This window comes from Salmo salar, chromosome ssa07 (genome assembly GCF_905237065.1).
Source record: "Salmo salar chromosome ssa07, Ssal_v3.1, whole genome shotgun sequence".
Classification (NCBI taxonomy): domain Eukaryota; kingdom Metazoa; phylum Chordata; class Actinopteri; order Salmoniformes; family Salmonidae; genus Salmo; species Salmo salar.
The window spans coordinates 14,777,189-14,804,454 of NC_059448.1; the positions used below are offsets into that span (position 1 = coordinate 14,777,189).

The 27,266-nt window shown below is 45.4% G+C and overlaps 1 protein-coding gene across 8 annotated transcripts in view; it reads left to right on the top strand.

The window, feature by feature from the left end:
- LOC106608688 (neurexin-2) overlaps window positions 1-27,266 on the top strand; it is a 1,106,898-nt gene that overhangs the window by 915,323 nt on the left and 164,309 nt on the right. For all 8 annotated transcript variants that reach the window (XM_045721575.1, XM_045721576.1, XM_045721574.1 and 5 more), the window contains one exon: window positions 26,856-27,037. In XM_045721575.1, coding sequence (XP_045577531.1) covers window positions 26,856-27,037 — 182 coding nt within the window. The remainder of the gene's footprint in view (window positions 1-26,855; window positions 27,038-27,266) is intronic.

The following is a 27,266-nucleotide window of genomic DNA, read 5'->3' on the forward strand; positions in this document are numbered from 1 at the left end:
CACTGGCCAGCATGGAGTCCGTTGTATGAATGTTGGCTGAGTTCCCGAAGGTAGCACTGGTCGATAGTCATGCAAGTACAATAACTAGCCTACACAGGCGATTTTCACTCCATGTTGGGATAACCATTGTCCTCTTCTCGCTCCCTCAACCTCCCTCAACCAACATCCTTCACATTCCTCTCTTACTTTCCTTCATACTCATCCTTTTCCCCTCCACTTTCCTTTCTCCCTTCGTCTCCCACCCCCTCCTCCTGAGTGGTATAGTCAGTATGCTGACATGGCAGTGGGTTGAGTCAGGGAGGGCTGGCGGTGGCTGGCCCGTGACATGGCGCCTCTAAACTGGTGGGGTCGTGGAGTGACACTACATTAAGTCACCATCTGTTGAGATCCAGTTACAGGTATTTAATCTAGCAGAAACCATTAGGCCACGACCGCGCTGCCTCCTCCTCCTCTGAGAGTCATGGAGAGAGCGGGGGTGGGGGGTGGAGAGAAGAAAGAGAGTGATGGTGGGGAGGTGAGAGAGAGAGAGATGGGTGGTGGAGAGGGAGAGAGTGACAGAGCTAACGGGAGGGAGAGAGAAAGAGGAGGGAGAGAGAGGTGGGGAGGGAATGGGAAAGAGAGCGAGACTAAAATGAGAAAGATAAAAGGGGGAGGGGTGGGCCAGGATGAGCGGGCCAGGTAGGGTTGGCCAGGTCAGGTGGTAAGCAGAGTTAATAATGGAATGATGCCTGTCCCTTGTCTCTCCACTGCAGAGTTACAGCCACTCCAGATCCATCAGGGGGAGATTAACAGCAGCTGTTTAACTTGGTTATGCTCTCTACGCTGGGATAGGAAGCATACACAGAAACAGGCAGGCAGGCAGGCAGTCAGGCACGCAGGCAGGCAGGCAGGCAGGCAGGCAGGCAGGCAGGCAGGCAGGCAGGCAGGCAGGCAGGCAGGCAGGCAGGCAGGCAGGCAGGCAGGCAGGCAGGCAGACAAATAGACGGACGTACGGACAGCTGAGGCGTAATCTATACCCAGCTACATCCAACCTGTCATTTTAGATAGCATAACGTTCAAGGCCAGGTTTGGTTTGTATCTAGGAGGTATGTTGTCAGCTGTGAAGGGTTTAATTCTTCCAGTTGGAAAATCACTTGGCAGAACAGATGTAGTGCTGCGGCTGATATACACTTAAACACAATTCAGATGGATTTATCACTAAGAAAGGATATCATTTATCTTCTTTGAGAGACTTGCCGTGTTTAGTCTACACGTTGGTGTTTAAGTGGTATTTTGATCAACAGAATGTGTTGATTAACCTCTCCAGGTCAGAGAAAACACCTTGCAGCTTGTATGTTCTCTGCAATATGGATCGGCAAATTAAAAGCCAGCTCCCTTAAAAAAGGTACATGGTTTGTTCCATCGATTTCCTCTCCTCCGTTGATTAGACCTAGGTGTTTAATCAAACACACACAGGGGTTTGTCTTCAACCAAACCAACAGACTAAAAGAGGGAAATTACTGCTGAACAATTGGCATGAAATTAACTGTCATCAAAGGCACTGTTCCACAGAGCATAAAACAGTCAGGAAGATGATTTATTGTTCTGTTCTGGAGGAGGGAGAGAGCAGGAGAACAAGAGAGAAAGAGAGAGCGAGAGAGAGAAAGAGAGAGAGAGAGAAGCTTTGTATGCATATTGCATGTGTTCCGACAGATGGAGATGTGGCATTATTGAGATGTGACATTATGGAGATGTTCCTGATTGAGATGTGGCCTCATATAGATGTGGACTCATGGAGATGTGGCCATATTGAGATGTGGCCTCACATAGATGTGGACACGGAGATGTGGATTATTGAGATGTGACATTATGGAGATGTGGCCTTATGGAGACGTGGCCTTATGGAGATGCGGCCTAATTGTGATGTAGCCTTATTGAGATGTGGCCTTATGGAGATGTGGCCTTATGGAGATGTGGCCTTATGGAGATGCGGCCTTATGGAGACGTGGCCTTATGGAGACGTGGCCTTATGGAGACGTGGCCTTATTGAGATGCGGCCTAATTGTGATGTGGCTTTATTGAGATGTGACATTATGGAGACGTGGCCTTATTTGTTTTGGGGGGGGTCTCTCTCTCTCTCTCTCTCTCTCTCTCTCTCTCTCTCTCTCTCTCTTTGTCGCTCTCTCTTTGAATCTCTCTCCCTCCCCTTCTCTCTCTGTGTGTTTCTTGATGGAGCACAGACTCCCCCTGCTTGCCTCCCAGATTTGGGAACAGAGCGAGGGAAGGCTTTGTAATGGAATTGACTGTGTTAACCAAACAGCTGCGCGGTCCACCTCATTTCAACAATATGCATGACACGTCGTTTGTCATGTACTGCATGTGTTCCTTTTGCCAATGGGATTTTGGCCTTGTCACGTTTTCCCTGTTTACTCCGCAGAGACCCCATTTAGTCACATCTGGGGCTGGAGGGCTGGGGGGGGTGTCAGCACAAAATGGCTGCCATTGTCACTGCTCTTGCCTGGTGTCCTTTTGGAAAGGCAGATATGGACGAGGAAGTTTGTTTGACGATGTTGCTCAGAAGAGTTTCACTTAGGATTTGAATAGAGGCTTTTAGGGACTACACATTAAGGCAACATCAGGAGTACGTTCTTACTAGTCCGGCCACATATCTCTGCTGCATTAGTTTTATTTCTTATCTATGTGACCTCTGTCTGATAGGTCGCTGACCATTGGCCTGTGTCCCAATAGTGGTCAAGAGGTGCTCAACACCCAATCATTATCTGTCTGTTTATCAGTTTTGCAGCTTAGTCCATTTGGGAGATTCAGCACACGTCTCTTAGCCTCCACAGCCACCATTTTCTTTCTGCATGCCCTCATTTTGTGTGGTCACTCTCTCGCTTTCATCCCAGTCCCATTCCTCCTCCCAAATCAGTGGCACACTACTCTGTCTTTCATTCTTTCTCTCACTCTCTCTCTCTCCCCCCTCTCTCTCCCCCTAGTCTTTCTCTCTCCCCCCTCTCTCTCTCTGCCTACTCTTTCTCTCTCCCCCTCCTACCTCTCTCTCCCTTCTCCACCCCCCCTTCTCCCTCCATCCTTCCATCGCTCTCTCTGATTTCTATTTGAGCGTTTGATTACAGCACGGCCCAGGCCATTAGAACTGTGTGCATGTTATTAAGGCCAATTTCCATCTCTCTTTTATTCCTGTCACCACCGCTGCTCCACTGGGATGAGAATTGATATTAATGGGAACTGGTTGATTAGCACAAAGCTAATGATGACAGGGTATGGACAGAGAGGAAAATGCTGATTTAGAGAGAGAGAATGAATGAGAGGAAGGGGTGCGGGGATGGAGGGAGGGGGAGGAAGGGGTGAGGGGAGGTTGGGGGAGGAAGGGGTGGGGAGACTGGAGGATGGAGAGAATGGGAGGAATGGGGAGGGGGAGAGAATGGGAGGAAGGGGGAGGAGGAGGAGGGAGAGAATGGGAGAAAGGAGGGGAGGTTGGCGGAGGAGGGAGAGAGTGGGAGGGAGGGTAAGTAAGGAGATAATGGGAGGAAGGGGTGGAGAGCAGGAAGGAAGGAAAGGGAGGGAGGGATCAAGTGTGAGTGAGCGAGTAAGAAAGCAGAGATATGAAAACTGGTGGAAAGGGAGGATGGAAAGACAATAGAGGAGAGAGAGAGCTAGAGAAAGAGTGTCAGAGAAATAGAGAGTCACAGAAAGAGAGAGAGTTAGAGAAAGAGAGAGTCACAGAAAGAGAGTGTCACAGAAAGAGAGAGAGTTAAAGAAAGAGTTAGAGAAAGAGAGTGTCACAGAAAGAGAGTGTCACAGAAAGAGAGAGTGTCACAGAAAGAGAGAGTGTCACAGAAAGAGAGAGTGTCACAGAAAGAGAGAGAGAGTCACAGAAAGAGAGAGAGAGTCACAGAAAGAGAGAGAGAGTCACAGAAAGAGAGAGAGAGTCACAGGAAGAGAGAGAGTGTCACAGAAAGAGAGAGTGTCACAGAAAGAGAGAGTGTCACAGAAAGAGAGAGTGTCACAGAAAGAGAGAGTGTCACAGAAAGAGAGAGAGAGTCACAGAAAGAGAGAGAGAGTCACAGAAAGAGAGAGAGAGTCACAGGAAGAGAGAGAGTGTCACAGGAAGAGAGAGAGTGTCACAGAAAGAGAGAGTGTCACAGAAAGAGAGAGTGTCACAGAAAGAGAGAGAGTGTCACAGAAAGAGAGAGAGTGTCACAGAAAGAGAGAGAGAGTCACAGAAAGAGAGAGAGAGTCACAGAAAGAGAGAGAGTGTCACAGAAAGAGAGTGTGTCACAGAAAGAGAGAGAGTGTCACAGAAAGAGAGAGAGTCACAGGAAGAGAGAGAGTCACAGAAAGAGAGAGAGTTAGAGTGTTAGCTGGGGCTGACGATGGGGAGTTGTGTCAGGCAGAAGCAGCAGAATACCGAACTGTGATCTGAATAAATATCAAAGACTCTTGTTCTCTCTGCCAAATTAAAGTGGGTCACCGTGGAACTGGAGGCTAAACCCATGGTAATCACACGTATTGCCGTACCTCTGTAACTCACAACACTTCCAACACGCTCATTTATCCCTGTATATATTTATACAGAAGGTACATTTATATTTTCAATGTTGTTGGCTAGCACGACTCGTAGAGGATAAAGAGCTAAAATGGCATTAGCACTAGGATTTATGGCTGGAACAAGCACACTGATTGCATAGCAGGGCCGATGTTGTGCCTCACTAAAACACTTTTATCACATTAGCTGAATGGGTTATTGTTATTAACTACGGCAATAACATATCATAATATCAAGCCCATACTGTCTCATCCCAATGGGTATGAATCAGAACAGAAGTCATACTGCTCTGCCTCTTCCTCTTCTTCTCTGAGATGTTGCACTAGGCTATAGATTGTGTGCCAGCTCCCCCGGTGGTGGAATTGGGTACTCGCACTTCCAGGTGTTTTGACGAAGAGATGTATGGGGATCTGAAAACATCCCAGTAGCCAAACTCCCTCTCAGTCTAGACAAACTTCCCCATTCAAAGAGCAGGCAGCAGGTTTACATTCAAAGCTGTGTGCACATCGTCTCGCGTTCGTCACGCATCCTAGCGTGTGTTGGCATGGCAACAACAATTGCTTGAAGCGGGGCAGATGCCATGGGTGGCTGGCAGAGGTGGTAGAAATGGCGTACCCGGGTTCTATGTCAGCCTGTCTGGCAGCCTAACCTAACCACAAGTGATCTGTTAACCCAAGGACCAGCTGGCCACAGCAAATGAACCCACCAGAAAAAAAAGACAGACATCGAAATAACGAAGAAAGAGAGGAGAGAGGGAGATGAGTCGAGAGATGAGGTGCAAATCATAGAGGATTCCTCATTCAAGCATTCAATTAAACAGTGTGCTGTTTGATGACGGAGAAGTGACAGCCAGCTGGCACACACTGGTTGAAACAACGTTGTTTCCATGTCATTTCAATGAAATTACGTTGAACCAACGTGGAATAGACGTTGATTTGACTTCCGTGCCCAGTGGGAGGACGATGGGGTGGAATCATTATCAGGGGCCATTGCTGGTGATGGTTCCCTACATGATGAGCAGATAGGGTGTAAGGAGAGACGTGGCAGGCATGAGGAGAGGAGAGCCCTCATGAGAGAGAGGAGACATGCCCATGAAATTATGAGACAGAGGAGTCTACTCTCAACCGTTGCTATCTGACTCTCTGATTCTCTCTCTTTTCGCTAGTCCCTAGCTTTTTTCATTTTTTTTTCTCACAGTAACCATCTTTCGGTCTCTCTCTCCCTCGCTCTCCCTTCACTCCCCTCTCTCGCGCCCATTTCTCTTTCTCTCTCTTTCTCCCTATTTTCTCTTTCTCTCTCTCGCTCCCATTTCTCTTTCTCCCTATTTTCTCTTTCTCTCTCTCGCTCCCATTTCTCTTTCTCTCTCTTTCTCCTATTTTCTCTTTCTCTCTCTCGCTCCCATTTCTCTTTCTCCTTATTCCTCTCTTCTGCTCCTCTCCTAGGGGTAGAAGACATTAACTCTTTCTTTCTTGTTCCCCCGCTCTCTTTCTACCTCTTTTCCTCTCCCCCATCTCTCTTCTGCTCCCTCCCCCACCGCCTCACTCTCTCCTGGGGAGCTGACAGCCGTGTTCAGTGTCTGTTGTTCTCCTAGGGAACACATCTCACACTCCTCCTCTTCCCTACACTTTTATTCACTGTGTGCTTTCACCTTAAATACACAATCGCACCGACAGACACAGGCTCTTACTGTACATTTACGAACACCTCCTACCTACATGCACATCCTCCAAGTGTTTTAGCATAAACACAAAGTCATTTCAGCTTCCTCTTATCGCTTGTTGGAGGAGGAACATAAAACAAGACTACCCAAGATTCCCAGGGCTTTGTTTTTTTTATATCCCCCATCCCTTCCCCCCCTTACCGGCACACCATCATTTTCTGGAAACTAATCCGTGCACCAAGATGCAATTCAATGCGTGGTCAATTTACTGTTGAAGAAAAAAACCTTTATAATAAAGACATTTCCACACATGGGGGATTTGTTTCTGGATGGTCCAGAAAAATCTACCTTTTAAAAATCTATTTCATTCTACCTCGTTTACATGGCAAAAGACATTAGCTGCATCTTTTTTAATACCACACAAGTGACCTGAATGAGTGGCTACTCTAACTCTGCGAAACAGAGATCAATCTTGTCTTGAATTCAAACAAACAATAGCCCAGACCAATGAAGATGACCACACACAGATTGCACAATATTAGGAGGCAACAAACAGTGCATTCGGAAAGTATTCATACCCCTTGACTTTTTCCACATTTTCTGCAACTCTACCATAAAGCCCTGATTGGTGGAGTGCTGCAGAGATGGTTGTCGTTCTGGAAGGTTCAGAAGTGTTTGGTACCCTTCCCCAGATAAGTGCCTCAACATAATCCCCTCGGAGCTCTACAGATAATTCCTTCCACCTCAAGGCTTGATTTTTGCTCTGACAACTGTGGGACCTTATATAGACATGTGGGTGCCTTTCCAAATCGTGTCCAATCAATTGAATTTGCCACAGGTGGACTCCAATCAAGTTCTAGAAACAGGATGCTCAATTTCGAGTCTCATAGCAAAGGGACTGAATACTTATGAATACTTATGAACACTCTGTTTTTTATTTATTCATGGGGTGTTGTGTGTAGATTGATGAGGGAAAACATTTATTTGTTAGTTATTAGAATAAGGCTGTAATGTAAAAAAAATGTGGAAGAAGTCAAGGGGTCTGAATACTTTGCAAATGCAGTGTATATCATAGGGCTACAATAGACTACTAAATACAATTTCCAGTGGCACATTGACTCACCTAATGTTGAAGATGAAACCATAGGTTACTCACGGTGATGGCCAACGCGCTCGTCGTGGCAATAGCCCATCTCAAGATGAGATACTTTGAAAAATAGTTCTGCTGTTAGCTACAAATTGGGAGCTTTTTCCAAACTGTGTGTTTTTTCCGCAATTGTATTTTTAAATTTGCAAAAGGCAACCCGACAGCCGCACCAATAGAAATATAATCTATAGATGGCTGTTCCCATTCAAGTCAGGAATGGCATCCAATGCTAGTGTGCCCATGAGTTTAACAGTCAGATTGCCAGCGTCAGAGGTTACAAAAACCTTCTATGGATTATAAACTCAGCAAAAAAAGAAACGTCCTCTCACTGTCAACTGCGTTTTATTTTCAGCAAACTCAACATGTGTAAATATTTTCAGCAAACTCAACATGTGTAAATATTTTCAGCAAACTCAACATGTATGAACATAACAAGATTCAACAACTGAGACATAAACTGAATAAGTTCCACAGACATGTGACTGACAGAAATGTAATAATGTGTCCCTGAACAAAGGGGGGGTCAAAAGTAACAGTATCTGGTGTGGCCACCAGCTGCATTAAGTACTGCAGTGCATCTCCTCCTCATGGACTGCACCAGATTTGCCAGTTCTTGCTGTGAGATGTTACCCCACTTTTCCACCAAGGCACCTGCAAGTTCCCGGACATTTCTGGGGGGAATGGCTCTAGCCCTCACCCTCCGATCCAACAGGTCCCAGATGTGCTCAATGGGATTGAGATCAGGGCTCTTCGCTGGTCATGGCAGAACACTGACATTCCTGTCTTGCAGGAAATCACGCAAAGAATGAGCAGTATGGCTGGTGGCATTGTCATGCTGGAGGGTCATGTCAGGATGAGCCTGCAGGAAGGGTACCACATGAGGGAGGAGGATGTCTTCCCTGTAACGCACAGCGTTGAGATTGCCTGCAATGACAACAAGCTCAGTCCGATGATGCTGTGACACATCGCCCCAGACCATGACGGACCCTCCACCTCCAAATCGATCCTGCTCCAGAGTACAGGCCTCGGTGTAACGCTCATTCCTTCGACGATAAACGCAAATCCGACCATCACCCCTGGTGAGACAAGACCGCGACTCGTAAGTGAAGAGCACTTTTTGCCAGTCCTGTCTGGTCCAACAATGTGGGTTTGTGCCCATAGGCGACGTTGTTGCCGGTGATGCCTGGTGAGGACCTGCCTTACAACATGCCTACAAGCCCTCAGTCCAGCCGCTCTCAGCCTATTGCGGACAGTCTGAGCACTAATGGAGGGATTGTGCATTCCTGGTGTAACTCAGACAGTTGTTGTTGCCATCTTGTACCTGTCCCGCAGGTGTGATGTTCGGATGTACCGATCCTGTGCAGGTGTTGTTACACATGGTCTGCCACTGCGAGGACGATCAGCTGTCCATCCTGTCTCCATGAACCTCGGTCTTAGGCGTCTCACAGTACGGACATTGCAATGTATTGCCCTGGCCACATCTGCAGTCCTCATGCCTCCTTGCAGCATGCCTAAGACACGTTCACGCAGATCAGCAGGGACCCTGGGCATATTTCTTTTGGTGTTTTTCAGAGTCAGTAGAAAGGCCTCTTTAGTGTCCTAAGTTTTCATAACTGTGACCTTAATTGCCTACCGTCTGTAAGCTATTAGTGTCTTAACGACCGTTCCAGAGGTGCATGTTCATTAATTGTTTATGGTTCATTGAACAAGCATGGGAAACAGTGTTTACAATGCTTCTTTACAATGAAGATCTGTGAAGTTATTTGGATTTTTACGAATTATCTTTGAAAGACAGGGTGCTGAAAAAGGGGTGTTTCTTTTTTTGCTGAGTTTATGTCTATGCCACAACACAACAAACTGTAGCCTATATTTAGTGCACATGCTGCCAAAACTGCGGCCTCCTGGACTGTAGGCATACCGGTAACTGCCAAAATAAAGCAAACACTATAGTAAACAAGGGATACAAACTATATGTTAAGGTGTGGGGTGCATTTTCCTGGCATGGTTTAGGTCCACTTGTAGAATCTATGCCAAGGCGTATTGAAGCTGTTCTGGCAGCTCGTGGTGACACAACACCCTTTTAAGACACTTTATGTTGGTGTTTCCTTATTTTGGCAGATACTTGTATGTGCCTGTGATAAATCTGAATCCCAACAGTTTTTAAAAATAAACTATTGATCCTCTGTGACTAAATTATTCTCTCTGGCGTATTTTGAACATTGAGAGCGGGATCCTGTGGTTGGATAAAAAAAATTATATAATGAATCATGTTAAAATCACACAATTGACCAGTCAAAATTGTATTAATTAAGCAGTACATTTTTTTTATATATTAATCAGTTACCCCCTGCCTCCTCTCCTCCCCCCCATCTGATTAGCTGAGCGGCAGCAGGCAGCAGCAGGCTGTCTACACTCATTGGGAGCTCTCCTGGTTCTCTGTTATGTGAGATCCAGACCCCAGGCCCTTACAGTACACACCAGTCTTTCGCCTCCCCCTTCGCTCTCTCCACCCCATAACTCACACCGCAGGCTTAAAGTAACAGTCCAGTGTTTCCAGATTTCTATGAAATATGACACTTAATGAATTATGTTATGACTGAAAGAGTTTTCCTTCCAAAAAAAGGGCAATTAAGTATGTTAAACATCTGCTTTAGTGTTCAAATGGTGCGGGCATACCCCAACGACAGAATGGTGCGGGCATACCCCAACAACAGAATGGTGCGGGCATACCCCAACGACAGAATGGTGCGGGCATACCCAAACAACAGAATGGTGCGGGCATACCCCAACAACAGAATGGTGCGGGCATACCCCAACACAGAATGGTGCGGGCATACCCCAACAACAGAATGGTGCGAGCATACCCCAACAACAGAATGGTGCGGGCATACCCCAACGACAGAATGGTGCGGGCATACCCCAACAACAGAATGGTGCGGGCATACTCCAACGACAGAATGGTGCGGGCATACCCCAACAACAGAATGGTGCGGACATACCCCAACGACAGAATGGTGCGGGCATACCCCAACCACAGAATGGTGCGGGCATACCACAACAACAGAATGGTGCGGGCATACCCCAACAACAGAATGGTGCGGGCATACCCCAACGACAGAATGGTGCGGGCATACCCCAACGACAGAATGGTGCGGGCATACCCCAACAACAGAATGGTGCGGGCATACCCCAACAACAGAATGGTGCGGGCATACCCCAACAACAGAATGGTGCGGGCATACCCCAACAACAGAATGGTGCGGGCATACCCCAACAACAGAATGGTGCGGGCATACCCCAACGACAGAATGGTGCGGGCATACCCCAACAACAGAATGGTGCGGGCATACCCCAACGACAGAATGGTGCGGGCATACCCCAACGACAGAATGGTGCGGGCATACCCCAACAACAGAATGGTGAGGGCATACCCCAACAACAGAATGGTGCGGGCATACCCCAACGACAGAATGGTGCGGGCATACCCCAACAACAGAATGGTGCGGGCATACCCCAACGACAGAATGGTGGCGGCATACCCCAACGACAGAATGGTGCGGGCATACCCCAACGACAGAATGGTGCGGGCATACCCCAACAACAGAATGGTGCGGGCATACCCCAACGACAGAATGGTGCGGGCATACCCCAACAACAGAATGGTGCGGGCATACCCCAACAACAGAATGGTGCGGGCATACCCCAACAACAGAATGGTGCGGGCATACCCCAACGACAGAATGGTGCGGGCATACCCCAACAACAGAATGGTGCGGGCATACCCCAACAACAGAATGGTGCGGGCATACCCCAACAACAGAATGGTGCGGGCATATGCCGGTCATAAAAAATATTAACGCGAATACACCACTGATTGGCCAGCTCATCCTCCACATCATCCTCTATGAGGAAATTACAAGCAATCTGTGTGAGATACAGTTTGAGGTTTGGTTCTTTAAGCGTTTGTATTTCAATTTATGCTTTAGCCACAAATAGGAGTATAGGATGAGTCAACAATCTTATTTGGTTATGAGTTAACAAAATATGACATTTTAAAGTTTAGATTTACACCGGACAGTTTCAGATTGGAAAATGGACTTCTCTCCCTCTGTCTCTTACTCATCCCTCATTCTTTTATTACGCCGTGATCTGCACGATCGAAGACCATTTCAATACCCCACCCTGCTCGCTCACACTGAGGCTGCACTTTTCTAGACCAGTCTTATTCTATGTACAGTAAGCTTTGTGGAATCAGTGTCTAGTCTTTGTGTCTGTCGTAGGAAACAGTTAATGGTGCTTAGTAAGGTGGAGAGACTGTACTATGGCACAGTGGGAATGAGTGCCTGAGGGTTTTTAGGTACGCTAGGTAGTAGGACTGGGAATTGCCAGGGACCTCGCGATACCATGTTATCACGATACTTAGGTACTGATAGGATATGTATTGCAATTCTCATGATTTTCATGATTCTACACTCTGTATATGTATTGTGATTGCGATACTGTGATTTTATTGCAATTCGATGTTCCAAACATATTGCTCACCATATGTCTGCTGCAGAGGGACAAGAGAGAGCCATGAGAAAGGTTTTGATCAGTCATGGAAATAAAATTGGCTCCCTATTTCAAAAAGAAGATGGAGAACAAGATATAAAGAAAAAATACTGTACAAAAAGAATATTGTCAAAGCGATACGGTATATCGTCAAAAATAATATCCCGATATGCAACTGTATCGATTTGTAACTGTCTCTATCACTCACTCACTCACTCACACACACACACACACACACACACACACACACACACACACACACACACACACACACACACACACACACACACACACACACACACACACACACACACACACACACACACACACACACACACACACACACACACAGACAAACCTCCTGGTTCTGTGGAACAAAGGCGATAGGCTCCCCAGAATCAGAATTCATGCTTATTAAGACCGGCTGAGGCCCAGTGAAGGGGCTTCACAGACACAGCATTGATTCAACAACACCCGAAAGAGAGAGAGAGTTAGAGACAGAGCGAGACAGAGCGAAAGAGAGATGAGAGAGAGTGAAAGAGAGATGAGAGAGCGAGAGATGAGGGAGAGTGAAGGAGAGGCAGACAGAGAGAGAGAGAGAGAGAAAGTGAAATGGGGAGCCACAACATCCCATTCCACCTCATGTGGGAAGAAGTTAATGCCTCTTGGCATCCATGAAACCTTTTTTTTTAATCTGCAGGATAGAAAGAAGAGAAAAGGTCTCTTGTGAAATCAGCTCCACTTTGGAAGGATCCTCTTAGGACTTTTTCCTGAGCGTTTTTTGGCACATTCCCAAGTCCTGTATAGGGAGGCATCGATGTGAAATGAAGTCGGCGCAAAGCCCCGCATTTTAGAGTAGATATCATTTTGTTGGACTTGGCGGTAGTGTAGGCCGTTGCCGTGTCTGCGTGGTGTAGCTGTACCACATAGGTGTTTGAAGTCATTTTACTGTGTGTGCGTCTTGTTGCAATAAGACAGGATATTATAGCAATCACGGTGAACACATGTCTTGTTTTACCTGGAACATTCTATGTCGAAGGGAGTTGGAATATTTACTGATGAATTTTGTAGCTAAGTACAGACAACAGAAATATGTTGTTGCAAAAGTAACAGAACATATTTTAAAAAGAAGCATTACCTGGCATTCATAGGGAGGGACGGGCTTGTACAGTCCTCCTCTATGAATTTCACCAATCCAATCTAGTACAGTCCTCATCTGTTTCACTGGATCTGATTACCATTATTAAAGCTGTTGTTGTTCAATTTTGGAGGGAAAACGTGGTTAATTACACAGAAAATGGCCGGCGTTCATTTTCCAGTGACACGCAAACATCATTCCTTAGGGTTGCGTGGCTCCGGTAGAGGCTGTCCGTCTACTCGAATGCAGGAGGAAATGTGCGTTTCTCCGTCCTCGTTAGCTCACTAATGAGATAAATTAGCCACTGAGCATACACAGGGTTACATGCTCAGGAAATGAGTTGTTTTGTTGTTGTGGGCTAGGTACTGTAGCTGCGTGTACAATAGCGTGTTGGCCTCGTTTCATTAGGTCACGCTTCCGTTTGTTTTGATTTTTGCAGTTATTAATAAGAAAGTCAAGGGTAATTGCGTCTCTCTGAAAAATAATTTTGTTCCCTTTGCCTGCTTGAGTCCATGTAAATGTCACAATAGTATACGTTAATGGGACGTGATTTTAGATGTTGTCCATTTAAACATGATTGGATATTATCAACATCAAACATTTCATTTCAAATGTAATGCTCTACAGTGGTTTTGTGTTGTGGTATTTGCGATTTTTATCCTGAATAGAAAGTAGCTTGAGCCTTGAGAAATCAATAAATGTAGCTGTAACATATTTGTTATCCATCATATCACTGAGTCTTAACTAGTTTCCAAATGCTGGATAGGTTCTAAAATGGCTTGGAGCTGCATACCGTAAACAAGAATCAATCAGAAAATATTTCAATTTTTATATGACCAGTGTTTTAGGCTGATCGTCCCCTCTAGCTATTTTCCGAGCGCAGAGGACAAATTACAGACGAGATATGGGACTTGAAGCTTAAAAGTGGCAGAGCATTTGCGAGCAGTTACCACCATAACTACATTATAAACATATTGACAATGTAAAAAAGTCAATGTAAAAAAGTCAATGTAAAAAAGTCAATGTAAAAAAGAGCACTATTCTATTACATGAATGATTCAGCCAGGGCTACTTTAGTAAAACAGGCTGCACATTGTTCGTTTTTTTTGCCACTACTGCAGTAGAAAAGGTTCATTCCTTCCTCCACCCCCAACCCCTTTCACACCAGTGGCGTTCAGTGCCGTTTAAGATGAGGGAGGACAACCATTTTCTTTCATGAGCATGGCCTTATTTCTATTACAGCATATTGGATGACTGTCATTCATATTCCATTCACCCAGTTCAATGTAACATGGATAGGTTCAGGCTACTACATGATACTCGAATTGTCCCTATACCCATCATGAGGTTGCTACAACCTAGACTACGAATGAACATTTACAACGTAGGTGCACACAGGTCGAAAAATTTGAGGTGACAGATGGTGACACATGGACAGACAGTGAGACATTCAATAGCGCCTTGCACACTCTTGCTTACATCTAGCTGATATAGGGTGTAATCGTTACTCCAACAGTTGCAAATTACAGTTTTTAATTGAAGAAATTCATCTAATGTTTATCCCCGTTTTGTTCCGTTTGCTTCCACTTAAGAAACGTCTTTCAACAGAATTGGCGGAATGAATACATCCCTGATCACACGTAAACCCACTTTCATAGCAGCCACCTTTTCACATCTATGCGCTCTCCTCCTCTCACCTTTTCCCTTCGCTTGTGGACAATGCACAACACATCAGCTGTATGTGACTAGGCGATAAAACCTTTCCAAGCCAAACCATGTCATAACCACTACACACAGACTACATTGTTTTCACCATAATAGCTAAAGTAACAGCATAGTCAGCATAGCTAATCGAACTAACGTGTTAGTAAACCCGCTACAATCATGCAGTAACGTTAATGTACACTCACTAAGCAGTTTAGGACTCACACCGTCCGGCCCCAGTGGCAATAAATTAGTAAAAACCTTCATTTTGGAAGAAATTAATTTGTTCAAAACTTAGTTTGTTCAACTACTGTCTTTCTCTCTCTTTGAGTCAACTTCTCAACACATTTTATGCATTACAGTACTAGCTAGCTGTAGCTTATGCTTTGCTTTCAGTATTATTCTCTGATCCTCTGATTGGGTGGACAACATGTCAGTTCATGCTGCAAGAGGTCTGATAGGTTGGAGGACGTCCTCCGGAAGTTGTCAAAATTACTGTGTAAGTCTATGGAAGGGGGTGAGAGCCATGAGCCTCCTAGGAGTTGTACTGAAGTCAATGTACACAGAGGAGGATGGAAACTAGCTGTCCACCGACTACACCATGGTGCTACCCTACAGAGTGCTGTTGAGGCTGCTGTAGACCTTCATTGCAAAACAGTGTGTTTTAATCAATTATTTGGTGACGTGAATATATTTAGTACAATTTTATCTAAAAAGGATAACTTTTTAAATGTTTAAAAATATATATTTTTATGAAATTCACTGAGGAGGATGGTCCTCCTCTGAGGAACCTCAACTGTTTCACACACACACAGACACACACACACACACACACATACACGCGCATGCACGCACCCCCCATCATCCACCACCCAACAGTCTTCAGTCTTCCTGTTCCAGTCAGTGAGCCTAATATGTCGTATGTGATTTCTGTACATCCTGCTTTTCAACCCTTTTCCCTCCAGCCATCTCAAAGCAGTCTGAGACATAGATGAGCTGTGTTTCCACTGGCGGCCATAGACAGTAAATGAGTCTGAGGCGCCAGATGAATAGCTGTCTGAAGCCATTTTGGCTGACTGGCACATCTCTGACAGCTTTGGCTTTGTATGCGTTTCCACAGAGCGGGAAAGTGTCAATAAATTCTATCAACCCCTATAGACTCACCATACATGGTTTCATATGCACCTTTAGATGGAAAAAATGAAGTACACCACCACATTGTGTAGAACTACAGATTCTAACAACATCTGGATAGGCTTTCAGCTAGCACATGCATAACCATCCAGACTGCCTAGTAATCAGTTGTCTTATCCTGTTGCCACAACCGGGAGATGCCCTTTCATACGCCACTGCAGAGCACTGCCATCCGGCCCTCCTCCTCCAGGCCCTCCTCCTCCAGACCCTGTTTGTTTATTTGTTTGTTTTCCCCCCTCTGTTAATGCCTGTCTTATTTACTGTGGTTTTGGCTGTCTGTCTGGCTAGCTGGCTGGCTGGCTGGCTGGCTCACTGGCAGAGCCACTCTGAGCCGGCCAATAAATGGAGGGGTTTCGTAACAGCCTCCCTCCATGCTGTCTGCAATGTATGACTGCTGACCTGCAGAAAGAGAGAGAGGGGGGATGGAGGGATGAAGACTAAAAGAGAGGGAGAGAGAGAGGAAGGCAGAGAGAGGGGAGGAAGAAAGAGAGACGCAAAGACAGCGAGAGAAGGCGAGACACGGCCATGAACCGAGGAATCGAGGAGGTTTGTTGGTGCTGGAGAGAGAGATGGAGGGAGGGAGCGAGTGTAGCAGCAGTGACTGAACAGATGCAGGGAGAGAAGGAGAAAGGGCTATGTTTGAACCACTCACAAACCGACTCTCATGGAAGGAGTGATTTGCAGGGAGAGAAGGAGAGAGGGACGCCTCAAGCTACATTTGCTGGTTCCAGACACGGCAAAGCAAATCTCCTTCCCTGTTTCCCATTGCGCTCCTTTTGTTCGGGCTTTGTCTTGTTGCGTTATTGGTTTTGCTCAATTAGTTTTTCATTGAAGGGGTCCGTAGGAGCTCGACGACAGACAGTCGTTTTACTTCCTTGGCTCGTCTGGCCGTCCTCTGTCTTTGTCAGGCCTCGTTATACGTATGCAATATCATCATTTGACAGGCGTGGGGGCACCTGTTTAGGAGTCCCACGTGTTGTAAACAGAAAGGCTGACAGTCACCCTTCTTTTCCCCACTCCCTCACTCTGGCACATCAAAAACTCCGAATAACATCAGAGAGAGGGAGGGAGATGACATTTACGATGGCCGCCCGGGCCCTTTGTGGTCATTGGTCACGGACGGCTTTGAAATGTTTTCAACGTCTGACCCCATCTGACCTCTGTCACAGCTTATTTCTAAAGGTTGATAGGTTTTAACCCCTCTGTGACCACAGTGGATGAAGTCACTCAGCAGAAGCATATTGTCATCCTGAACTTCAGTGAGACTTAAAAGACCTGGTGGGACAGTAAAAATGTATTCACCAGCCACGTATAATGGAATGCAAAAGGCATTTCCTATGGCCAGAAAAGGTTTTTCATGAAGGCTTCAGTGGCGGCAGACAGCTTTCATACAAGACAGTTGTGCAGAAGCCCAAACCCCATGTTGATTGACCCGTGTAGGAAATCTCATGTTGTTCATGTGTCAGACCTATACACACTCACTCAAATGCACGCACGTGCACACACACACACAGAGAGAGAGAGAGTCCGTCCGTCAGGCCCCCTTTCATCTCTTCACTCTTCATCCCCAATGCCTTTGAAGTAAGACACCCTGCAGTCTGTAGAATATACAGAACAGCACACCTCTCTCTCCTCTCTCAATCTCCTTCTCTCTCTTTCATCTCTCTCAATCTCTCTTTCTCGCTCTCCATTGATCGCTCTCTCTCCTCTCTCAATCTCCTTCTCCCTCTTTCATCTCTCTCAATCTCTCTTTCTCGCTCTCCATTGATCCCTCTCTCTCCTCTCTCAATCTCCTTCTCTCTCTTTCATCTCTCTCAATCTCTCTTTCTCGCTCTCCATTGATCCCTCTCTCTCCTCTCTCAATCTCCTTCTCTCTCTTTCATCTCTCTCAATCTCTCTTTCTCGCTCTCCATTGATCCCTCTCTCTCCTCTCTCAATCTCTCTTTCTCGCTCTCCATTGATCACTCTCTCTCCTCTCTCAATCTCCTTCTCTCTCTTTCATCTCTCTCAATCTCTCTCTCTCGCTCTCTCTCTCTCTACTTCTGTTCCTCGCCCATCTCCCTCCGTCCGTCCATTCCCCCTCCATCCATAACTTCCACTCACCTTGTCTCAGACCGAAGAAAATTTGCAATGGCTTCACCGTTAGTCTCCATCCCACCCACCCACCATCCACCACCCACCACCATAACCAACACAAGCATCCATCCACTCCACTCCATTTTGACTCCACTCAAACTGAGGAGCCATTAGAACGCTACTCTCAGCACAGGTCAACATTAGTGCAGGCGGCCATTTTGTGTCAACATTGATTGGTCTAGAATGTAAGTTGATGTTTACTGAGAGAAACTGTATACTGGCAATAAGAGATAAGTGACCCTTTCAGAAGAGGTTGTCTGACAATCAGACAGGAATTGATTAAATGGACAAAGGCTAATTTGATTAATGGAATCAAGGATATGTACAGTATGTCTCCATTTGGCGAGTTACTGAAAGAACCAAGAGTCTATTTTCAGATTTAAAGGGTAGAAGCTATGTCCATCCATATATGTTGACTTGTTAATTACTGTAAAGGCTGTGTAGTCTACAGTACAAGTTAGGAGTCCATTTTCCTAATTTTCTATTTCCGAATCCCATTTTCTTATATTTGTCTCATGTTTTACCCATAAAAGAGAGTGATGGATGTGTTGTTGTGCATTGTGAACTTTAGGCACCTCTAATTTTCACAAGGCTAGTTCCAACAATGCGAGATGCCATTTAAACAAGTCAACGACTGGAGCAAGGCATTAGCCCGCATTTGTTTTCTTACCCCAGAGCATAATTAGCACGATGTTAACGCTAATTTGCCCCACTAACAAGAAGCGCCCACATCGCCTACCGCTGAGGAGACTATCACGGGGGTGTATCTCCTCAGATGGGAGGAATCCTGACCTTTCCAGAATGATGGCACCATGCGGGAGACGTAACTCGCCGTAACTCTTCCCCGTGTCTCGTTTACTCTGGTTCCTCTAAATAGCCACATGTAGAAGGAACCGTTTTCCTCCCCCTCTTTCTGCCCCCAAGATGCCGTCTGTTCCCATCGTTGACATAATCAGCAGTGAAACCTAGCCAATGTCACATTTCTCGTAATTATATTTAAAAAATGATATCATGTGCTGTGAAAATGCGTTGTGCGCTGCAGTCTGTGAATGTGATGAATAATTAAGACTGTTAGAGTCGCAGGGCTAAACCTCCCATTGAAATATTCAGCTGTCTCCGTCTGCCCCACGTCTCTGACTGCCAGGTTATTAGGAGGCCGGCAAGAATGTTGCTGCAGTTGCGTAGCGGGTTGTGGCTGTGTGTGTGTGTGTGTGTGTGTGATTTGTGTGTGGTTTGATTCAGGGGCGCATGTGACTGTTGGTTATTCAATCTTTGAGTCGGCCCATTCTCACTCTCGATGAGACGTTCCAGAAGCACCCCCAGAGCTATCACACACGGTATGAGGCAGAAGGGCCTTTTGGGCCTTCCTATCACACGCAGTATGAGGCAGAAGGGCCTTTTGGGCCTTCCTATCACACGCAGTATGAGGCAGAAGGGCCTTTTTGGGCCTTCCTATCACACGCGTTATGAGGCAGAAGGGCCTTTTTGGGCCTTCCTATCACACGCGTTATGAGGCAGAAGGGCCTTTTTGGGCCTTCCTATCACACGCGTTATGAGGCAGAAGGGCCTTTTTGGGCCTTCCTATCACACACGGTATGAGGCAGAAGGGCCTTTTTGGGCCTTCCTATCACACGCAGTATGAGGCAGAAGGGCCTTTTGGGGCTTCAATAAGTGGTACTGATAAAATATGCGGGGCGTTGACACAACGTTTCGACCTATCAATCCTCAGAGAGATGTTCCCCTTATCGGCAGGTAAAACTGTCCATCTTTAACCTCCCTCCCTTTATCCCATCCCCTCCCTCCATTTTGTAAAACAATGTGAAAGAGCAGGGACTCAAGCAGTTTACCAAGAAACCAAGTTAGTGAATCATTGTAGACCAAAGCTTTCTTGTAGAATATTTGTGGTTGAAAGGTTTCCACTCCTGTGCCTCCATACAATTGGGAGACAGGTATTTTCTCTTCTGTAAATTCCATTGGCCATTGTGGTCGGTGTCAAACAGCTATGAGAGTTAAGCAGTGTGGCCACCATAGGGGTGCAATGGGCCTGAGATAACTGCACACTCGCACACTCTATCCTACCCCATCAGACTATTTTTATTCATATTTTTCATTTGACCTTCATTTAACTAGGCAAGTCAGTTAAGAACAAATGATTATTTACAATGACGGCCTACCCCGGCCAAACCCTCCCTTAACCCGGACAACGCTGGGCCAATTGGGCCCAATTGGACTCCTGATCACAGCCGGATGTGATACAGCCCTGGATCGAACCCAGGTCTGTAGTGACGCCTCTGGCACTGCAATGCAGTGCCTTAGACCGCTGCGCCACTCAGGACAGAAAAGCCAGGCTTCTTCAGACTATGTTAACGCTAGATGATATGAGCCAATCTCCAACCCGCATCAGATACATGGTTTATATGGACCTACAGGGAAATGTCTATCTGACGCAATCAACCCTGTAGATTGTGAAACTACCACAAGTGTGTGTGCATGCATGTGAATATATGTGTGTGTGTGTGTGTGTGTGTGTGTGTGTGTGTGTGTGCGCCTGCGCGCGTGTGTGTGTGTGTGTGTGTGTGTGTGTGTGTGTGTGTGTGTGTGCGCCTGCGCACGTGCGTGTTGTATCTGTTCGTCTTGAGATCATCAGAGTTCTAGTTGACAACATGTCCTATCTGCAACGTCCAGTCTACCAAGTCACTTCACTGTGAAACTTCTCTTTAGAACCAAACTGTTAAAAAGTTTCTGTCTGCTCTCTCAAAGGGAATCAATATAGCAGTCTAGTCACATGGACTAATTACACCAACAACCCACTTGGTTGATGTATGAACAGAAGTTATAACAGAGAGGGTTTAAGGACAGAGTCTGAAGAGGCACTGCCTAGTTTACATGTCTAAAGATACACACAGTATTGTTGTAGTGGTTCCAGTGCTGGATCAACTTGTCCTTCGTCACCGTGAATCATAAGAAAGCCTGAATCACACAATTTAATAGAACACTAGAAGTTATGAAGGCTTATTACATAGGCCACCCGAGTCATATATCTGTGGGCTGAGTACAGTAGACGTTGGTCCGTCGGGATGAGAGACATCTGGTCGCATATCATTCTAGCCGTCTGTCTATGATGACCTATTTATTTTAGAGCTGTTGTGGAGAACAACAAGTGTCCTAGAAGGCCTTGCTTTGGCCCAAATCAATGGCTATTCACCATGAGTGTCCAATATGACAAACCCCACCATTCACACAACACACACACACTCCACCTGCCCTGCATTGGAACAATTTAAAATCAATCTTTTTTTTTTATTACTTTTGATTCAGGGAGCTTTATGATTATTTTTCCACCGGCCTCAACTGAAAATAAAATGTTACCGGCCCCAGAAATGAAAATAATAATCAACGTGGCGTCCTACAATGTTTTATATAGCCTGCCGCTTCTCTGTTGCAGGTAGAGAGGATTGATTGGTCAACATCGATTCCAGCCTGAGCTAATTGGCCAAGTAATAAATATTTAGCTCTTATTCAGCCTGCAAAATAAACATGAATGCTACGGAGCATTTCCATCATTATTATTAATCCAACAAAACAGAGAGAGCAGATAGCTTGATTAGAGGTAGACTAGTCAAGGTCAGTGGAAAATCCATATTCTGCCCCGAGTTTTGTTTGCCGAGGAGGACTCCCAAGGCCTTACTCATTTAGTTCTAACTTCAGTCTTAAGTATAAAATGGACAGTGTGGAGACTTTGAGAGTTATGCTGATAGCTCACTCTTTCTCTTGGTCTGTTTATCTCTCTCACTCACTCTCTCTGACGACTTCTTCTCTCTCTACGTCTCCCTCTACCTCTCCCTCTACGTCTCCCTCTACGTCTCCCTCACATCTCTCTCTACATCTCTCTCTCACTCAATCCCTTGGTGTGCAGAAAGGGAGATGTGGTTGGTGGGTGGCTTGGGTCTACATGCATTGCCTTTGCACCAGTCAGTTAGCTAGCGGAGAGGAGCAGGTGTTGGGTGTCTCTGACACACTAAGACATGGTCTCAGTCAGGGAAGACCTGTCAGACCAACTCATTAGAAGCCTCATCACCTCTTCGTCTCATCGCTTAGTGGGCTGCTGCAGGTTTGCCATAACAGCAGGTGGCCACCGTCACCGCAGACAACGTGCCTGCCACCACACAGGACAAGGACTGAATAAAAGAAGGAGAGATAATTATACAGCACTGTCTTAAAGGAAATAAAGTTAGCTAGGTTAATGCTCGATGACAGGTACTTTGCAGTTTTTGACTTTGTGGCTTTACAGTCAGTTGTAAGCGGTGTTGATTGTAAACGTTTCCCTGGGCATGGCATCTGGATTATATTGTCAATAGAATATGTATGGTAGTGTTGATTATTGAGTAGTTGTTGGTGTAGATATTGTAAATAGATATGCGGTGGTGATTTTCTGTCTTCAGTAATCATCCTCATCATCACTATCACCTTCTGCATTTATGCCAATTCCCTGCATTCTACATGACTGATGGAAGAGGAGAAAGTGAAACCTTCAGTTGTGTATCTTCTTTCTCTAAGATGGTCTTTCATGCGGTGGGCTAGTTATAGTATTTCAGTCACGCATCTTGTTTATTTAGAAAAGAAAATTAGATTGGAAGGCTGGGACCCGGTGAGCGGAGGCATCACGCGCTTCACACACTGAGGCGAAAAGCGAAAAGAGAGAGACTCACACCTGAGTGTGTGTGCTGCTGCTAGTGTTTGCTGCCTCAATCTCTCTGCAACATGGCTGCCATTCTACCGGAGGCCATCTTAGAGCAGTTTCCCTCCATGTGCGCAGGTTGACATTTATTGTCATGAGTCTTGCACTCAGTGGTGGAAAAAGTACCCAATTGTCATACTTGAGTAAAAGTAAAGATACCTTTATAAAAAAATGTCTCAAGTAAAAGTGAAAGTCACCCAGTAAAATACTACTTGACTAAAAGTCTAAAAGTATTTGGTTTTAAATCTACTTAAGTATCAAAAGTAAATGTAATTGCTAAAATGTACTTAAGTATCAAAAGTAAAAGTATAAATCATTTCAAATTCCTTATATTAAACAAACCAGACGGCACAATTTTATTTTTTTATTTTTTATTTATAATAGCCAGGGGGACACTCCAACACTGACACATCCTTTACAAACTAGACATTTGTGTTTAGTGAGTCCACCAGATCAGAGGCAGTAGGGATGACCAGGCATGTTCTCTTGATAAGTGCTTTAATTGTACAATTGTTCTGTTCTGCTAAGCATTCAAAATGTAAGAAGTACTTTTGGGTGTCAGGGAAAATGTAAAGTACAAAAGTAAAAGTAATGTACAAAAGTAAAAGTTGTCAAAAATATAAATAGTAAAGTAAGTGCAGATACCCCCAAAAACATTTAAGTAGTACTTAAGTATTTTTACAGCACTGCTTGCCCTGGAGGCTGAGCGTTTTCCTCTTAGATAGGCCAGCCGCAAAGTAAAAATGTGCTATATTGTACAAATTCATGAAAACTAACATTCACTTTTTGGTATTAATTTAAGGTTAGGGTCAGGGTTAGCAATGTGGTTAAGGATAAGGTTATGGTTGGGGTTAGGTTTAAAATCTGATTTTATGACTGGCTGTGCCAGCTAGTGACCACTCTGCAGAACAGCCTCCAGAACAACATTCATAATGAAAAGCACCAACCTGCTCCATGTGTCTCTTCTCATCTTGAACAGCCCTGATGCCTTTTAGCCGGAAGACAACAGAGTGGTGTAGCTGTGGAACAGATGAACACTCTACCTCAAACTGTTCTCACTGGCTTCAACACATCCAACCATCGCATCTCACACCTCATTGTCACCCCCTCTAATTTCTTTCCATCCCTCCCTCCCACTTTCCGCCTACTCTTCTTTCAGCCTGCTCCCCTACCATGCTGCGATAATTATTCAGTGCTAAAAGAATACAGCCGGTAGGAAACAACACGGCTAGTCTCCGGTGGGAGGGAGGAAGGGAGGGGGCCCCGACTCGAACAGAAGGGGGTTGGCGCTGGTTTCATTGCATGAGCCTGTTCAAAATAGCGATACCAGCTGATCTGTAGATGGTACGGGTCACAGGTAGTCGTAATTGTCAAAGCTAGAGAAACTAAAATAAAGTGTGATGGTTCACGGTCTCTGGCAGTGTGTGCGTGTGACTCAGTGATGGTCCCCCCGGTCTTTGACAGTGCTTTCATCATCCGTTTACCCACTAAGCATCAAACTGACTTGTCCTGCTATGTCTCTGCTGTGCCAACACAGCATTGTTAATATGAGACGAGGTCTGTGGCTGGAGAGTTGGTGTCTCATTTCAATGTCGTTTTAGGTCATTTGGCAGGCATCAGTGTGTGCAGAATGGGTTTTGATGCGGTATTGAGGGCAGCCTCAGAGATCCCATGGACACGAGAGAGGTTTATGGAAAATATAAATGCAAAAGTATGTATAATTTATTAGGATATGATGCCCGAAAATGTGCAAAGTGCAAAATGACCGAGATCAAATCTTATTTGTCACATGTGCCAAATATAACAGGTGTAGACCTCACTGCGAAATGCTGAATACAACAGGTGAAGACCTTACTGTAAAATGCTGAATACAATAGGTGTAGACCTTACTGTGAAATGCTGAATACAACAGGTGTAGACCTTACTGTGAAATGCTTACTTACAAGCCCTTAACCAACAATGCAGTTCAAGAAATAGAGTTCAGAAAATATTTACTAAATAAACTAAAGTAAAAAATAAAACAAAAAGCAACTCTAACGATTGTCGTACGGAGTTTTTTTACTTTTATTGAGACATGTAACAAAACAAAACAAGAAAACGTACGAACGCACAGTATTGCAGGCTACACACAGCTATGCAAAAAAAAAAAAAAACTTCCCACAAACGACAGGTGAAAAAGGGCTACCTAAGTATGACTCCCAATCAGCAACAACAATGTACAGTTGTTCCTGATTGAGAGCCATACCAGGCCAACACAAAGAAATATACAACATAGAAAAACCATAGAAATACAAAACATAGAACAAAACCCCAAAACCCCGACAACACAAAACAAACACACCCCTGCCACGCCCTGACCAAACTACAATGACAAATAACCCCTTAACTTGTCAGGACGTGACAGCAACACAATAAAATAACAATAACGAGGCTATATACAGGGGTACCGGTACCAAGTCACTGTGCGGGGGTACAGCTTAGTCAAGGTAATTTGTACATGAAGGTAGGGGTAAAGTGACTAAGTGTAGACAATAAACAGCGAGTAGCAGCAGTGTAAAAACACAGGGTGGGGGTGTCAATGTGAATAGTCCAGGTGAATAGTCCATTTGATGAATTGTTCAGCAGTCTTGGGGGAAGAGGCTGTTAAGGAGCCTTTTGGACCTAGACTTGGAGCTCTGGTACCGCTTGCCGTACGGTAGCAGAGAGAACATTCTATGACTTGGGTGACTGGAGTCTTTGAAAATGTGGGCCTTTCTCTGACACTGCCTAGTATATAGGTCCTGGATGGCAGGAAGCTTGGACCCAGTGATGTACTGAGCCGTACTCACTACCCTCTGTAGCGCCTTACAATTGGATGCCGAGCAGTTGCCATACAAGGCGGTGATACAACCGGTCAGGATGCTCTCGGTGGTGCAGCTTTACAACTTTTTGAGGATCTAGGGACCAATGCCAAATCTTTTTAGTCTCCAGAGGGGGAAAAGGTGTTGTCGTGCCCTCTTCACAACTGTCTTGATGTGTTTGGTCCCGTTCCTTGAAAGCGGCAGCTCTAGCCTTTAGCTCGGTGCGGATATTGCCTGTAATCCATGGCTTCTGGTTGGGGTATGTACGCACGGTCACTGTGGGGACCACGTCGTCGATGCACTTATCGATGAAGGTGGTGGTATACTCCTCAATGCCATTGGATGAATCCCGGAACATATTCCAGTCTATTCTAGCAAAACAGTCCTGTAGCGTAGCATCCAAGTCATCTGACCACGTCCGTATTGAGCGAGTCACTGGTACTTCCTGCTTTAGTTTTTTCTTGTAAGAATTATGATTTATGGTTAGATTTGCCAAATGGAGGGCAAGGGAGAGCTTTGTATGCTTCTCTGTGTGTGGAGTAAAGGTGGTCTAGAGTTTTTTTTCCTCTGGTTGCACATGTGACAGACATGCTGGTAGAAATGAGGTAAAACGGATTTAAGTTTGCCTGCATTAAAGTCCCCGGCCACTAGGAGTGCTGCTTCTGGATGAGCATTTTCTTGTTTGCTTATGGCCTTATACAGCTCGTTGAGTGCGGTCTTAGTGCCAGCATAGGTTTGTGGTGGTAAATAGACGGCTACAAATAATACAGATTAAAAAACTCTCTTGGTAGATAGTGTATATATGTGTATAGTACCAGTCAAAAGTTTGGACACACCTACTCATTTCAGGGTTTTTCTTTATTTTACTATTTTCTACATTGTAGAATGATAATGAAGACATCAAAACTAAGAAATAACACATATGGAATCATGTAGTAACCAAAAAAGTGTTAAACAAATCAAAGCATATTTTATATTTGAGATTCTTCAAAGTAGCCTCCCTTTGCCTTGATGACAGCTTTGCACACTCTTGGCATCCTCTCAACCAGCTTCATGAGGTAGTCACCTGGAATGCTTTCCCAAAAGCCTTCTTTTTGATACTTTCATCTATTGGTTTGATCTTCAAATGTATCACACGATATGGGTGTATAAAATAGTATTCACCATATATAACACTTGCCTCCTCTTCCCTCCACAGCTGGGACAACCTACATCTTCGGGAGAGGAGGAGCCCTCATCACGTACACCTGGCCCCCCAACGACCGGCCGAGCACGCGGGCAGACCGGCTGGCGGTGGGCTTCAGCACGCAGCTCAAGGAGGCCGTGCTGCTCAGGGTGGAGAGTGCCAAGGGACTGGGAGACTACCTGGAGCTGCACATAGTAAGATACTAACACGGGGACCGCAGAGGGGATAGATGGGGTAATGGGTGGGGAGTTGGAGGTGGGACATCATGGAGGTAGAGCAGTACATGAGGTTTGTGGATTGGTGGGGTGAGTGGGTTGGCGGGACAGTATGTTGAAGTGACACAAAGTTGGAGGGACAGTATTTTAGGGGCAGTAGCCTATATTGGAGGGACAGGAGATTGGAGGGACAATAATTTGTAGGGAC